The sequence below is a fragment of the Populus nigra genome, chromosome 7, assembly GCF_951802175.1.
Source record: "Populus nigra chromosome 7, ddPopNigr1.1, whole genome shotgun sequence".
NCBI lineage: Eukaryota > Viridiplantae > Streptophyta > Magnoliopsida > Malpighiales > Salicaceae > Populus > Populus nigra.
Window position 1 is genome coordinate 3,901,792 of NC_084858.1, and position 17,346 is coordinate 3,919,137.

General features: G+C 32.8%; 4 protein-coding genes across 4 annotated transcripts; 1 reads left to right on the forward strand and 3 right to left on the reverse strand.

The window, feature by feature from the left end:
* Positions 1-577: 577 nt before the first annotated feature.
* Positions 578-1,910, reverse strand: LOC133698190 (uncharacterized). The gene is made up of 2 exons (XM_062121040.1): positions 1,385-1,910; positions 578-1,111 (listed from the first exon to the last, which is right to left on the reverse strand). Exons 1-2 carry the CDS (start codon positions 1,764-1,766, stop codon positions 834-836), a joined length of 660 nt encoding a protein of 219 aa, XP_061977024.1. The 5' UTR covers positions 1,767-1,910; the 3' UTR covers positions 578-833.
* Positions 1,911-2,911: 1,001 nt separating this feature from the next.
* Positions 2,912-3,586, forward strand: LOC133700106 (18.1 kDa class I heat shock protein-like). Its single transcript, XM_062123667.1, has one exon. The coding sequence runs from the start codon at positions 2,998-3,000 to the stop codon at positions 3,463-3,465; it is 468 nt and encodes a 155-aa protein (XP_061979651.1). The 5' UTR covers positions 2,912-2,997; the 3' UTR covers positions 3,466-3,586.
* Positions 3,587-5,065: 1,479 nt separating this feature from the next.
* Positions 5,066-6,442, reverse strand: LOC133699391 (UPF0481 protein At3g47200-like). Its single transcript, XM_062122622.1, has one exon. It carries the CDS (start codon positions 6,440-6,442, stop codon positions 5,066-5,068), a length of 1,377 nt encoding a protein of 458 aa, XP_061978606.1.
* Positions 6,443-11,978: 5,536 nt separating this feature from the next.
* Positions 11,979-12,839, reverse strand: LOC133698314 (dehydration-responsive element-binding protein 1B-like). Its single transcript, XM_062121194.1, has one exon. The coding sequence runs from the start codon at positions 12,837-12,839 to the stop codon at positions 11,979-11,981; it is 861 nt and encodes a 286-aa protein (XP_061977178.1).
* Positions 12,840-17,346: the final 4,507 nt, after the last annotated feature.

The following is a 17,346-nucleotide window of genomic DNA, read 5'->3' on the forward strand; positions in this document are numbered from 1 at the left end:
AATGTAACATCAGAGTTTTGCTAATCTTTTTCTTTTTGTTAGTTTACTGTTTGCGTGATTCTCATATGTTCTCAACCGTTGGCCCAAAAGGTTTTGGCAATAATGCTGTTGGTATTTTCATTTCTACCTTACATTCACGTCTTTTGTCCTCTTCCTGCAATGCATCATGAGAGAACGCCTTAAGGAAGACAAATGCCGGCCTCGTTTGTCTGCAAAATATCATTGGATGCCAAGTAAAGTGGTGAGTTTGAGTCCTGTACTAGGTTTAGTACGTAGCTTGAGTTTTGGCCTGGTTTCAAAAGACACCATCTGGGCATCTTGTCTTCGTAGGAATCAGTCCTATTCTATCAGAGTTTTAAGTACCTGTCACGAGTTTAAATTTCGGCTTTCAGATAATAATATAACCCTCAAAATCAGAGAAGTTCTTTCAACAATCCTGTGAAGTTTCTTTACAATATATTTTTATACTTTCTTGATCGCCTTGAACTTCAACATAGACTGCCTCTGAAAGATCATTAATTCTGGCGACAGAGGAAGGCTCTCTTAACTGCAAATCCAAACCCCATCAAGCCAACGCTATAATCACAAATTTATCATAGAATTAAAATCTCATCCTGTGTTACAATAAATATATTTCACGTCTTACAATAATTAGTAGTTTATAGGTATTACTTCATACAGATAGAATCAAAATCATCCTGAAGGCTTCATAAGAGCAACAAAAGACCTCTAGGAGAAACATCAAAAGTACAGTCTCAGATTCTCACCAAAGCTACCATATCTATTTGATTGCCACGATCAAATTTGTAACGTCCTTCCATAGCCTGCTATTTTTACCGAGTGGTTGTAGAAGTCGTACCGGTTCCCACTTCGTTTGCTCCTCGCAAATCCAGGGTTTTCACCTTGAAGAACTCCAGTGTTAAAGAAGACTCTTCACTTCCACCTACTATACCTTCAAAAATCTGTTGAACGATCTGCTGACCAAATCCTTCACATATCCCAGAAACAATTGTTCCAGAAACTAGTGTGCCTATAATATTGCAAGGATAACAATGATTGTAATTATTCTCGAATCTATTGTAGCTATTAAAGGGAAGCTTCAATGGCAACCCTGCAAAACACCTCGATTTGTAAGTTTATGTATCTGCAGTTGGAGGAAATTATTAAATATTGTTAATTCTTAAGTGTTTTTAACATTAAAAAAAACATTATTTAATTAAAACGATACTAGTGCATAATTGATTTTTAAAAATTCTGGATTGTTATTCTCTGTTGCTAATTGGTGCTAATAATCAATTTCCAAAAAAAATAAATGATTTTGGGCTTTGACTTGGGTAACCATAACCAAACACCAAGCATCAATGTAGGGACTGTGAAGAAGAACCTCTGATTGAATAGTATCTCCGGCGAAATTCGTTATTGAAACCTTGGCGGCTATCCGATGGAAGCTTCATACGCAGCTCTGTGAAACATCTCAGTCTATAAGCTTCTTCACTCTCGTCGAACAACTTTTCAACCATAACATCTTGATGAAGCTGGTTAGAAAGTTCTTCTATAAGTTTCTCTTGATCTGGCATAGGAAGTTGTTTGAATGCCTCGGTGACATAATCATCATCTGCCTTTGCTAGACCTTTGTGCATTGGTCGATGGTACAGATAAGGAAGTCCGTCAGTTCCTCCGCCTTGGGAACCCACAGGTCTAAGAACCTGCAAGCTTTTGACTTCAGTTTTCTTCGCATCAGTGTCATTGCACCCAAATGTTGCCATTGAAGTCTGTCTGTGTTAAGATGGTATATGCAACCGGAATTTGAAATATTTTTTCCAGAGAATTGAGCTCATGCGCAAGACGGCTGTAGGATAGGAAGAAGTGGGTGCGTGCAAGTAATTCCTAGGAAGGCGAGTAGTTTGGCTTTTGGCCCTGTGCCAAAATGCATCGTCCCATCTTTCTTGGCTGTTTAGTTTTGTTATTTTCTTTTGGAAATTAGAGTTGAAGGTGACCCATAATTTCTTAAGTGAATGAGCTGAAAAGGATACCATATACATTGTAAACTAATGGTCTTTTTCAAATTGAGTTGCATGTGTTTGGTTGTTTTTGTGTTTTAAAAGTATTTTAAAAAAAATTTAAATTTTTAAAATTTTGTATTTGTTTTAAATTAATATTTTTTTGATATTTTTAGATTATTTTGATGCATTCATATAAAAAATAATTTTTAAAAAATAAAAAGATATTATTTTAATATATTTTTAAATGAAAAGTATTTTAAAAAACATCCGCAATTATTCCTTCAAATAGACTCATATATTTCGAGTGTAGTATAGGAAAGGAATAGAAGTTGCTTTTTTAGATATTTTTTTGTTTAAAAATATATTAAAAATATATAGTTTTTATTTTTTAAAATTTATTTGTAATATTAATATATAAAAAAATACGAAACCAAGGCTTAGGCCCATGAACAACTTAATGAAATTATTTTTACTATTTTATAAGCTTTTCAAAGTTATTATTGAATTTTTTTTACAAGGATCCATGGGTTGTCTTCACCAAGAGCTTTCCCAACCCATAAACAACTTAATGAAAATTTTTACTGGGATCTTAAAACGGAATCCATAAATCACCCCTATATTAAACTGATACAAAAGATAAATCATCTGCTGTAAGGGAAATCAAACATTACAAAGCCCAAAAGCAAAATACGAAACCAAGGCTTAGGCCCATTATGTATTCCAGCCCAATCGGCCCACAGTTTAAATCTACAGCCACAAAGAAACAGGAACTTTCGAGTAAGTTCCTCAATTTCTCAAATTAAAATCTGGGTGTGGACCCAGATTTTTCCTGAAACAGGGTCCCAGGCGACCGTCCAGAATGTACCAGATGGCTCGTTTACTTCCTATAAATACCAACCCGTGTCGCCTCTCACATGACGTTGAGAAATCAAGAACAAGGAACCAGTCAGGTGATTCACAGCAACCCATCAAGCTACAAGATTTTCTGGAAAAGATGGAAATGATTCCAAGCTTCCTTGACAACCACCGAGGCAGAAGCATTTTCGATCCATTCTCTTCTTTTGACATTTGGGATCCATTCAAGGTCTTCTCTCCTTTCACTTCCACCTCAAATTCAGCTTTTGTAAACACCCGCGTGGATTGGAAAGAGACACCAGAAGCCCATGTCTTCAAGGCAGATCTTCCAGGGCTTAAAAAAGAGGAAGTGAAGGTCGAAGTTGAAGATGACAGGGTGCTTCAGATTAGCGGAGAAAGGAATGTGGAGAAGGAAGACAAGAACGATACATGGCATAGGGTGGAGCGAAGCAGTGGAAAGTTCTTTAGGAGGTTTAGGCTCCCCGAGGATGCGAAAATGGATCAGGTCAAGGCTTCTATGGAAAACGGAGTTCTTACTGTGACTGTGCCTAAAGAGGACCTCAAGAAATCTGGGGACGGTGTCAAGGCTATTGAAATCTCTGGTTAACTGAATGAGAGAATGCCCATTGAATATCATGTGTTTGTAAGAATTTTGGGTTCTTTACTGTTCAAATGTATTATGTAAGTAAACAGTTTTGCTAATAACAGTCCTTGTTTCATCATAAGAATTGTCATCATCAATTATACTCTGATTTTCCTAGAACAATCTGGAGTTCTCTAATCTTAGTTTCTTGCAACATCTCAATACTTTTACGCGCCATACTTGCTCCTGTAACTTTGCACGTCCGAAGTGCTTTCATTAGAAAGTTTCCAATCTTAACGCTCTCTGCAAATTAAATATGTTCAAAATGCTGATGAAAAACACAGCTATAAATGAAGGAATTACAAAGGAATAGGTTCTATAGAAAAGCAGGGCCGAATACATCATTGATTTGCTTGAGAAGGATAATGTCGAGGTATCACTCGCCTGCCTTCGCTCCAAGTTCAGGCAGACTGGCTTACTTGTTGCCAAACCAATACTAGTTGAAAGCAAGCACTCCTTCACAAAACAATAAAACGTTCCAGCGGTAGGCATTTGTTGAATGCCTCAATGACATAACACTTTATATATAAAGCTTTCTTCATCGGTTGACTGTACAAACCATCTTCAAACCCACAAATCTAACATCCTACAAAGCATTTTACATTGTCATTCCTTGCATCACTAACATTATCCGAAAGTAATTAAACTAGAGATTTTTTTTAGTTTGAAAAAAATTATTTTTGATATCAAGAGATTAAAATAATTCAAATATATATATAAAATAATTTTAAACAAAATCAGAGTTCAAATTTTATTGAAATTATAGTATAAACACAACCCCAAATACAGCCGGCCGTAAAGTTGTGGTTTCAAAAGACAAAGCATGATCATGTTTAAAACTCCATGGTTGGAGATTTTTTATTCTACAATACAAATTCTGAGAGTGAAATATGTACACTCTTGAAGATTCATAATCTTAAGAATCTAAGAACATGAGAATGTTAGTCTTTAACATTATGTAGGATTTGTCATATCAATCATTTATAATGTCTAAGTATGAATTAATTCTTTAATTTTCTTGGGTTTTTTTAATTAAAGTATGATAATAGAGAATTTTTAAGCCAAAACTTTAAATAAAAATTCTTTTTAAAATTGACATCTTTTGATGATTATTTTTGTTAAAATCAAGTAGGATTTCATGTTATGATTTTTTGCTAAGATATTTGACAAAAAAAACATTGAGAAATAAATTTAAAGGGCTCATAATTTTTTCAAAAGTTTATTGTGGCATAGAGTTTAATGATGGCTATTTAGTATTTACACACTTATTGTCATTCAACCGAGCGCTTTTTTTTTAAATAATAATAATAATATTAATAATAATAAGCAAGCAAATTAGGCGTTGGCTGCGTTTTCCTTTGTCAAATTACGCGCAGAAAAATGATTCTGAGCAAGCAAAAGCCTAATGTACAACTGTCATCATAGGCTTCATGAAAACTATCATTACTTGGGACTGCAGACTACAGAGTTTTGGTAAAACAGCGAAGAGTTGCAAGGAGAATGGTTTTTCATCGCTCAGTGCATTCCGATTATACAATTTGCAAGATAGAACAGCAGGATGTAATTATTGTTTAGGAGGACGGAAATATCCATAGAAAGCAAAGAAGGCCTGTATCATAGTGAGGATGAGTAGAACAACTGCGGCTAAAGCTGATATGAAGGACCATGGGGTGTCAAAATAAGTATGCTTGAACCCTGCCCATCTAACATGCCAATTGTTGCTGTAGTGCTCGTTGACATCCTCAAACACTTTTGACAGGTAACTCCTCTGAATATCAAAAGTAACATCCTTGCCAACATTATTAAAGAAACGAGCAACTTCCTCGTCGGTTCCGAAGTAATTCTCAACTATTTTGTAATCACATAAAAACCCCGCATCACTAGGGGCGTTGATGAGGCAGCCCATGAAGGTAACATAACTTGTAATGTGGTTTGAGCAATGGTTATAGCATTGTTCAAATGCAACACAATTGAGTATGACAGACGTAGTGAAATCATCTACTGTTAAAAGTGGGATTTCAAGGACTCCATTGCTGAAATCGATGTCCAAGAAGCTGTCAGTCTCCCTTGGCTTGAACTTTATTCCAGCTTGATGGAGCTTCTTGGCAGATTGAATCAATTGAAGGAATGGACTGATTTTTCTAGGCACTTCTTGGGATGAAGGGATGATAGTCGAGCGAAACAAATCTAGTAAATGCTTCCCCCTAATGTCTTTATACCTTCTTAGGACTTCAGGAGGTCTTTCAGCAGCATAATCAAAGAATTCCAAGGCTAGTTCCGCAAGGGATGAAACATTTTGTTTTCTTGAAGATAAGATTGAGGTCTCGAACAGTGTTTCAAGAACAAAGAAGGGAATTTGGTTCTCTAACCTGAGAAGATCACGCATGATAAAGAAAAACATCCGTGTCATATTGAATATAGGGTCATCAATATCTGTTTGCACTATCCCTCCAACGATGCAGAAGAGCTCAATAATGAAACATCCATCGAGCACCATCATCTCAATGAATTCTTGTCTGCTACATTCAATAGTCTCAGAGTAACAATCTCTTATCTTCTCCTCAATCGGTGCTATGGCTTTGAAGAAGTCGTTGATTCCAATACCATGTTGCTGTGTTCGAGCAAGAACACCGCCAAGAAACCGCCATTTGTGTTCTTCGATCATCTTGAAATGCACTTTGCCATGGTGGTAAGGACCAATGGAGACAATATGAGGCTGATAGGCCATCTTGTTAATCTCGAAGAGGCTTTGAGGCACTCTAAAGATGCAACAAGAGCTCTTGCCGGCTGAATTGTTTAACAATTTTGGCAATAGCTTAGTCTTTGTTTCCACTGATTTTAGCCATTGCCTGTCTGCCTCCGTGATGCTAGTGACATGATCATCAGAGGTTCCTGCATTTTCCTGTATTTGGTCTCCGATGAGCCTTAATTCTGTTTCCATGTATTTCTTCAGAGAATTTCAGCAGATTCTAAACACAATTCACATAATAATTTTATTCAGATTTTAAAATCCCCCTAGTAATTTCTTAGATAGGAAGAAACCTGAAAAAAAAAAGAGAAAGAAGATAAAGCTCAAAGTTCGGAGGAAAGTTCCGGCATTTTTTCAACTTGTATTGGTTTCCATTAAACTATTCTGAGGTCAATTTATTTATTTTATAAATTTATACTAATAAGATTTCTTGCTGGACATTTCAAACCTTCTCTGCAGAAGATACAAAACTATTCCTAGCTTCTGCCCGACCTCTGGACTTGTTCTCAAGACGTCAAAATATGATTATATCCAATAAAATATTCAGATTGAGTAGTTTCAAGGAAATAGAACAAGGTATTATATCCAATAAAATATTCAGATTGAGTAGTTTCAAGGAAATAGAACAAGGTGGTTTACAATATAATAATACAATCAAACTTCTTCATCTCTCATTACATTATCTAAAACAGCAGGAGGCAACCTCTTGAACATATGTTCCCGAGTTCAACTGGAAAATCAAGTTGTAACTGCTACTCGGTTTCTCCTAGCCTTCTCTGATGGAAGACAAGATGCCATGAAAGCATGCACTGTTGAAGTTGACTATAGCAGAGGGCATGACTAATGCCAAGTGGGTTCGGCAGTGGACCCTCCATGACGTGCACAACAACCTTCAAAGCAATATTGCTAGTCAACGTAATGGTGACATTATTATAAGAAAACTAAGCTTTGTCTGCTTGCCCGTCCCCTCGAAGGATAATGGAGTTGGAAGCTCCTATGAAACTTTCACGAATTCCGCCCAGCCACAAAAAAACTTGGATCCAAGGATGCCACGAAGCATTGCAGGCTGAAAAAATAAAATAACATAAAATCATAACAACCAACATGTTAGCGGGGAGCTCATTATTAATTAAAATTAAGATTATTTGAAATAGAGATTAGTATACAAATTAATTAGCATTTGTTCTTTTTATATATTTTTAATTACTGCTTCACAAATAAACATATTTAAAATAAATCTCAAATTATAATAATACATGTTTTATCTTAAGATATTTTAAGATATAATATATAATTTTTTGTATATAAATTGCTTTTCAACTAAATCTTTTCAGGTGAATTTCATATAACTTCCGAATTTAATTTTTATATGAGCTATCCTCTTTTTGATGTATTAACTAAAATCAAGGATATAATTATACAATTATCCATATAAAGACTTATTGTACACAACTTTTAAGATATAATAACATATAAGCTACTTATGTTATTACATTTTTTACATCAATATGTGACTTAATTTTTTATTGAAAAAAATAAATAGAAGTGTATATAAAATAACTATATTTTATTTAGACATTAAATTAATATAATTAAATATATAAAAATAAATTGGAAACTTATTTTAGCAATTTCTAAGGATAATATAACATTGGTATCGATGGCTTTTATGTACTTCCACCTAGAACGAACCGAGCTTATATGCGCCTGGCCCAGATTACGGCCGATTCTCGTGAGATACGGACCTCTTAAAAGCCCACAACGAAGTAAGAAGAAGGGAATGATGTGTTCGTTTGAAGATTTCAGCCCATTTCCAGGAACAATTTTTTTTTTTCAAGAAAATGACTGATATTTTTTGTGATGCATTTTAATTATTATCGACCAAGAATTCAATTTTTTTTATATGTAAATTTATTATTTAATTTATCGAAACAAATATATTTAATTGGCTATTGATCGGACTATACATAACTAAACTGATAAGAAACCTTAGTTTTTTTCTTTATACAATTTTAAATGATAATTAAGAGAATTAACTTTAATAAAAAAAAAACTAAAAGAGAGGTTTTATTGTACCTCTTCTCATAAAATACTATTTATTGAAATAATAGTTTTTAAAATTTTTATCTTTTAATATTAAATTTATTTTTTATTAGGTAATCTCATTTTCATGGTATGAATCACGGCTTTAGTAGGTTAATCTAGTTGACTCAGAGTTTTTTTTAATTAATTTTTTTTTCAATTCTATCATTTAATTTTAGGTTGATTGAGAATTAAATTTTATGATTTGTTTTATTTGTTTTATATTAAGTTGTTTCAGCTCCATAACTCAAGAATGGTGCTTAACGGGTTAACCTGAGTTAACTGAGGTTATTTTTTGTGTCCTTTTATTTATTTAATTTTTTTCTAATTTAATTATTCAACGTTAAATCTGTTGAGAATTGAGTTTCATAATATGTTTTGATTTTTTTTTTATGAGAATATCTTGTTCTCATGATTAAGATTGTAGGTTTTGATATTTTTACCCTAGTTAAATCAATGTTTTGTTTTAAGAGATTGTTTTTGTCTTATAACCCGAATCATGGCTTATTCAATATTGGATTTGCTTTTTATCGGGCTGACCCCTTCTTATAACCCGAGTCGCAAGTTTGATGAGTTAACTTAGTTGACTCTGTATTTTTTTTATTTACTTTTTCCCCTAATTTTATTATTTAATATTATGTTTGATTGGAAATTAGGCTTCATTATTTTTTTGTTTACTTTTTATTAAGTTTTCTTGATCTTATGACTTAGAAATAATACTTAACAAGTTAACCTGTATTGACTTGGCTGATTTTTTTATGTCATTTATTACTTAAAATTTTTACAAATCTTAATGTTTAATATTGAGTTTAACAAGCTCGATTGAAAATTGAGGTTTATAATTTATTTTGATTTATTCTCTACTGGGTTATATTAGTCTCATAACTAAAAGTTAACCTATGATAAATCAGATAATTTTTTATTTATTTTTTCTATAAAGTTATCTCAATCTCATGATTCAAGTCATAAGTTTGGCGGATTGAATCGAGTTATTTTTTATATTCTTTTTTAAATTGAATTTTTTAATCACATCCTTTAACATTCGACTGATTGAAAATTGAAAATAAAAAATAAAAAATTATTTCAATTTATTTTTTATGAGATTATCTTGATCTTATGATCTAGATCGCAGGTATGACATGTTAACTCGGATCACTTTTGTTGGTTTTTTTTAATTATTTTTTTTTCAAATTCATCATTCAACATTAGATTGATTGAGAATTAAATTTTATAATTTGATTTGATTTGATTTGATTTATATTGGGTTATCATAGTCTCATAACTTGGATCTTGAATTTGAAATGTTAATCTAAGTTAACTCAAATCAATCCAATATATTATTATTATTTTAATATTAAAAAAATATTATTTTAAATTTTTTTTAGTAAAATAATGCTTTTATGGGTCGCTCAGGTTTTTTTTGGACCTACAAAGTCAACCCCATGCATATGGTTTAAATTTTTTTCTACTAGAAAAAAAATTAGTAACATCCAAATATTTTTTATATTCAAGAAATTATTAACTAGACCCACAACATAGCGCAAGTTAATAATTTAGTACTCACTAACCATGTTAAACTTTAAAAATAACTTATATTATATGAATATTGGAATAAATTCTCTATAATGTCATTATCATTGTAAAAAAAAATCATGATGCTTGCGTATATATCTAAACGGAGGCATGAAATAAATGTATTTTATGTATTTGGCTTTTTGTAAATTGGCCGGTAAGTATAAATTAATGTTCTTAATTTAGCATAGAAAGAAACTTTAGTGGTTAAAATTTAAAATTTTTAATTTTGTAAATCTTAGGTTCAAATTCTATCAGTGGTGAATAAGAAGATGAAAAAATAGAGGAAATTAATTACATAAATCGTGTAGCTATATATATAATGATAACAATCACTTCTTCCTCTAGCTATATATAAATCATGTTAGGAAAAACCCAATCTAGCTAAATTAACTCCTAACTCATATTAGCATGACAAATTTATCATGTCATGGGATCCACTGATTTCTAAGTCCCACTATCGATCGAGCACATGAAACTTGTTGCACATTTTTCACGTACATAATTACAAATTTTTTTTCGGAAACACGAAACAAAAATGTTCTTCCTTCCTTTCTATTACAATATTCTCTTCTCACATGCCTAGCTTTGGGCACTTACGTTTGAAAGCTGTATATGGCGTGGGGACACACAATTTGTCCTCTGTCTGACCCGTGGATCCTCTAGAAAGAAAGGTGTAAACTTAATTTCTAGGGTTTTTCCTAGGTGAAGATACAGTTTTCCTCTCTTGCGGCTCCTAAGAGTAGAGTTGTGTATAATTTGTACTTCGGGAGTCCAGAAGAAGACAGTTAAGGGTGTGTTTGGTTTAGTTTTTGTGGTTGAGGTTGTGGTAGGGTACAATCTATTTATGTATAAAATTCAATCATAAAAACTAATTTTTCTTGCTTTTTGTGGTTTTTTTAGTGGTTCCACATCCAACCTCAACCTCCACCTCAAATACAAACACACATTAATTGTTCGGTTGTTTGGTGTTGTAGCCTGATGGATACTCTAGGCTAGCTTCTACAAAAGATGCTGCGCAAGGAATGAGGGGGTCATAATTTCCTTTGAAAATTGGCATCTACTCATGTGGCCTCGATCGGGCCAGCAAAACAACATTTACGACCTAAAATTTATACTGTGGATGTACTATGTTTCTCGACTCAACTTTTTGCTCGTTCGGTCCTCTGGCCTGATCGACGAGCTTGTCTAGGGAGGACCATACGTTGGCATGTCTTCAGGTTAATTATTCCAGAGACCGAGGTGGTTTTATCCGGTCGAAAGATGATCTCAGGGTATTTTATGTTTATTCAAAAGAGATGCCAGTGACCAAAAATCAACTACATATTTTATTAATAGATAAAGGGATCCCGTTTTTTTTTCTTCTTACTATTTTTGATGAATGTGAAATGAAATAAGATACTTATTCCATAAAAGTGTACTGTGAAGACATGAGATAAGTATAAATAGTAGGAGAATTACAAAGAAAACTGTGAAAACATCTAGTGTGTGTGTGTGTGTACACGCACTTAATAAACATGAAAAGATATTTTTGTAATATAAATTAAATTCTTGCTTAACCTGGCCTGAAAAAGCTAGTGGCTTTGTTAATTTGTTATTACATGCTAAACAAACCCTAACTTCGTAAGTATTTCCAATAGGGTAGAGGGTATAGGCATATCGATCACATATAGTTGATCTTTATACTAAAATTCAAATATACGGATCAGATTCTCTCAACATAACATAAATCGAAGGAAAAAAGGGAAAGTTAAATCTAGTTTGTGGTTTAATAATTAAGCAGATCATGTTTCAATACAGAAGAGGATTAATGCAAACCATCAGCTATATAGCCTATGAACATGAAAATTAAGAAGACATTAATGTTAGGGGGTTTGAGATCTATAGCTAAAACTTGAGGTTCTTGAGATTTATACCTTGAAGATCTCAAACATGAATCCTAAGAAAGCTGGATATAAGGATCAAGAATTGTCCTAACTTTATTATGTACTAGTCTATAGCCGCATGCATGATAAATCAAAAACAAATTAATTAAGAAGCAAAACATCTTAAATTATGATCACCAAGAATCTAGCTAGTCCTCCTCCCATAATGTCAAGTCCGTAGAACACACCATGTCATCCCAATTAAATCCTCTTTGCATAGCTGGTGGGGTTAGGATCAAACCCTCTGCCATGCTATCAAGTAATCCTGGCATGTTAAACAATGCCTCCTCATCAAAGAACAGTGCATTGGGTTGATGGGACACCTTCTCCGAGCAATTGTTAGGGCATGACATCATGACCATTGAAAAAGGGTCATCATTAAGAGCCTTCTTTCCATGTACCTCAACACCTTGCATGCCAATTAATGAAGGTTTGAAAACATTTTCTATGCCCTTCTCATGTGGATTGAGATCGCTTAAAGCTGGACTCAAAACTTTACCTGAGCTTGTCACGCATGAAAAGTTCTTATGATGAGATGGTGAGGGGGGAGAACACGAAGAAGCACTAGGTATAAAGGCCTCAACAGCATCACGCGCAGCTCTTCGTATATCTCTAGCAGAAGACGACTTCGCTCGAGGAAGTATCAAAGCTGAATCAGGAAAATTTAAAGTAGCAGTTTCTCCCTTCAGTGCTAAGGCAGCAACGTCATGTGCCCTAGCTGCCATTTCTGGGCTAGTGAAGGTCCCTAACCAAATTCTTGATTTCTTGTTCGGTTCTCGCACTTCACATACCCATTTATTCCCATTTCTCTTCCGTACCCCCCTATATACCGGGTGCCGAGTCTCCTTGAACTTCTTCCTTCCTGCTTTCTTCTTCTTCAAGACTGTAACCGGCCTTTCTTGTGCTTGCTTTAGATTATAAATATAATTAATAGGGTTGTTGCATGGCTTGCATGATAAATTTTGAGGCAATGGAGATATTGATGATGATGAATGATTCTCAAATTCCATTTAGACATTAAACAAAAGGAGAATCTAATTGTTCAAAGCAATGCAAGTCAAGCTCGATAGAGTGAGCTTGCAATGCTTATATTAGTAAGTGAAATAGCTAGGAGAGAGTGTCATTGCCATTGTCCATGGGATTAATTCATTTGACCATTTCAAATTCCTCTGAGAAATGTTCAATCCGCGCGGTAGACTAGGAAAACAAACACGGTTTTACACGATGAACACACTGAGGATCAGTTTTCCACGTTTGTAAATCAAAATCATGAGGTCTACATATAGTAGAGCTTGAATTCTTAATAAGAGGCAGGTTAATGGGACCAGTACTGTTGTCTCTCAAAAGACCAGGCCACCTTGATTAATGTTGATGTCAGACCGCTTCCTGGTTTAGATCATCTGATGATGGCACCACCTGATACGTACACTGATGTGTATATGGAGATTCATTGAATTTTTATAAAAAAAATCTATCAAAAAAACTATTTTATAAAGATTTTTTTAAAAAAAAACTTGAGTTCTTTCATGGAAAATAAACTTAAAAAAGATTTGGGCATACTCTAAAGTAGCTTAACTATCTTTTACTGTAATTCAATTAATATAAGTATGTGTAGTTTCTGTGATATATCAGACATCCAACAATATGAATTGCACCTAAAATCATATATATAAAACATGGCATTTAATTACTTTTTATTCCTTCATGGATAATATTTACTTTGTGATATATCAGACATGTAACAATATGAATTGCACCTAAAATCATATAAAAAAAATAAAACATGGCATTTACTTCTTAGTTTAATATATATATATATATATATATATATATATATATATATATATATATATATATATATATATACACTTCCAGTAGATGAAATTAAAACGTGTCACCAAAAGTTTTCCAAAAATAAAACTTCTGAGCCCACTATGGCAATCAATCGTCCTGTTTTTCTCTCGAGACTTGATCGATCTTGGTAAGGCGACCACTACTTTTTCCTAACCCTTTTGAACTTTCTAATTAAACCATTATGGTACACTAAATGTGAAAATTTGAATATATTTAGAGTAATCCAGACATGAGTAGTTGACCAATCTTATCAAGAATTTGCTCATTAATTAATGACCAACCCTGTTACGTTTTCGTCCATCACCTTTATATATCCTCCACGGTGGGAATTGATCCTGTAACGATCCCCGGGTGGACAAAATATAGCTTGTAATCAACGACACTACCGTTTCACGCTGACCAAAGACAACTATAATATCATCCATGCATTTGCGTCTATTTGAACTATCAAAAATTAAGCTTTGACATTTCAGCCGTGTCTCGAGACTATGAGGTATGAACTCACTGAAACATAAAACAAGAAATATGCACGGTCCAAGGTTGTCCCGAACGAAATTGAAAGAGCTTCTCAATTCTTTGTTAATTTGCTTTCAGATGCTGATTTAGCAATGGATTGGCAACGGATTATGTATATATTAAATTTTTAATATTAGCAATAGATTTATAAATTAGCAATGAAAAATCCTTTGTTAAAAAGGAATAAATATTTTTTAAAAAAAATAATATATTAAAAATCAACAATGGATTTTTCATTTCTAATATGGTAGCAAAAAATTTACAATGAAAAATATGCTGCTAAAAAGAAAAGATTAGAATTATACTTTTATGAAAAGAAAGTAAAAAATAATTGCAAATTAATAGTTAATTGGTGCACGCATACCTTGGAAAACCATACTAATCTCACGAGAGAAACCTTTCATTCTCCAGAAAAAACCCTAACCTAGACATATGTGTTAGGTTGGTTGCCATTGCATGTGCAGCAAATGGTTGACACCAACCATTGACTATTGGCAGCCACCATTGTTGAATGAGCTGGAGTTTGGCAGCCACCAATGTTGACAACAAAGCAAGAAGAGCTGCCATGAAATGCCTATAAATAGAGGCATTATGAGAGAGCAAAATTGTGAGAGTTGTAAGAAATGTAGAGAAGAAGAGAGAAAGTGAGGGGCTGTAATGGCAGCAACCTTGCTGCCATTGCAGCAGTTGCAAGTGCAGTAAGAGAGTTGATGAGTTGAGTAGAGTGGATGTAATCCTCCTCCTCTACATGTATTTATTGTATCCTTTCTCTATCTCTAATAAAATAGACCTCTCCCGTGGATGTAGGCGATTTGCCGAACCATGTAAAATATTGTCACAGTGTGCTTAAGCCTTCAATATGAGCAAATATCAGAACATCACCGGTCGGAATTCCCAACAATATGTTCCCCTCTTCCTTCTCTAGAAATCCCATGTACTTTCTTCCTTCTACAAAAACCCCATCTGTCACATTCTTACTTTCATCTCTGATAAATCTATGCTTCCAAGGCGCGACAATCTTATTATCTTAAAGGACCAGAGAGCATATTAACAAGTATATTAAAGGACTCCAACTTTCAAGGAAAAAATTCAGTGCATCAAAGATAGCAGGTATAATTAGAAACTTATATGCATATTTTTTCTTGAAGATTAAGTCTTATTTGTGTTGTTAGTGATCTTACATATGAGAAAGCTATTGGAGTTTAGATTTTGTTTCTCTGCAATAAACTTATTTAAAATAAAAATATGGGTTTTTCTTGTCTCATATCTTTACATTCTAGCAATTATACATGTAAAGTGGCCTTTTACTTTAAAAAATATAGCTATTGTAGTCTGGTTTGCACAAATGAAATGTTAATATGTTATAGGCTACTTTTGAAAGACTTGTTTTTTTTTTATGTTTTCAAATCTGAATATTAAGGATAAACACAAGTCAAAGGGTGACCAGATGACACCCAAAGGTGACCACTGTGAGAGGATCAGTCGTCACAGGTTGATGCTTCTCTCACCAGCTAGGTATATAGAATACTATGTGCACATAGACTACTACTTTTTCTTAACATGAAGTTACTAACAAGTTCTATATCAAGGCATAATAGATTTTCACATAATTATTAAGTAATGTATATCATATCGAATAGGATTTAGTTTAACGGAATACAAGTGCAAATTCAAGAATAGATAAGTACTCAAAAAATAAAGCAACATATATAAATATTCAATAAATTAACTAGTTGTACTCATCATATAATCGACATGCATATTTTTTTATATTACATTCATATTAAAGATTATCTCACTTACCTAGAAAATTTAGAATTAAAAGGAATATCAGATGAAAGACCTGAAAATTCTATTAAGAATCGTTAGGAGAACCTACAACAAATATACAGAACATACTAGAAAAAAAAACACAAATAAAATATTTCAATGCATAAAAGAAAACTAGGTTTAGCTTCTTAAGTTTAAGGACTAAAGCGATAATTTTTCAAAAATAGGGACTAAAATGTAATTTTACCAAAATTAAAGGATCAAACTGTAAATACATAACCATACTGAAATTTCACCCATAAACCATCCTTAATTATGTCCAGAAACAAACCAAGGACCTAAATTTAATTTTTTTAAAGTCCAGGGACTAAAATGTAAATTTCTAAAATTAAAGGACCAAGCTCAAAATATTCCAAATCAATTATCAAAATAAGATTCATCATCCTTAACCTCATAATAATACTACCCAGAATCCCAAAATACATTTAGGGGTCAAATTATAATTTTCCAAAGTTAAGGGACTAAACTATAATTTTCATAAGTCAATGATTAAAATAAAATTTTATCATCTTCAACCTCAAGACCATTCTGTCTAGATTTTCAAGCAAAGTTGAACAAATTTCTTAACCCATAAAAAATTAATTAAACAAATCAATTCACTAATCTTTATTTCTAACAACACACCCAAAATCAATCACTTAACTTTAAACCTATAATAATCATGAATCAATCTTAACAATATAAACTTCAAATCCTTATAAACCATAATATCTTCTTTAATCCTTCCATAAACAAACCATAATAAAAAATAGCATGAAAGGGAACTCACTTACTTGCTACTTTCACCTTTCTTAAACTCAAGATTAAAAACTAAAATTCTTGGTTTGACGAGAGGAGAGTTATGACAGTCACAAGAATTAAAAAAGAGAAAAATAATTTTTATGCAACTTTTCCTTATATACATACCTATGACATAGGCCACGACCAATGACCTGACCATTGCCCCGAATCAACCTTTAAGTTGGGTTTTAAAATCATGATAATAATTATTTTTATTTTTTCATGTTTTAGTTGAATAATTTTAGAATTAAGAGCTTTTTACAAGGATATTTTAGAAATATTACTCCAAAACTGTCCCAAAAATAAATTTATTTTTATGTCTCTGTTTCTATCTCTTCAACCAAACATATTTTTGTCTCCACTATCTCCGCCCCTTCTATCTCAAAACAGTAACCAAACACTATTTAATTGATCAGATTAACATTAGAAGTGTTTTACTATATTTGCAAGAAAGTAATATTAGTTTTATTATCTTCTAACACTTTGATCTAGCTAGGAATTAGTTGAATCAAATTGTTATAAAACAAATGTAATGTT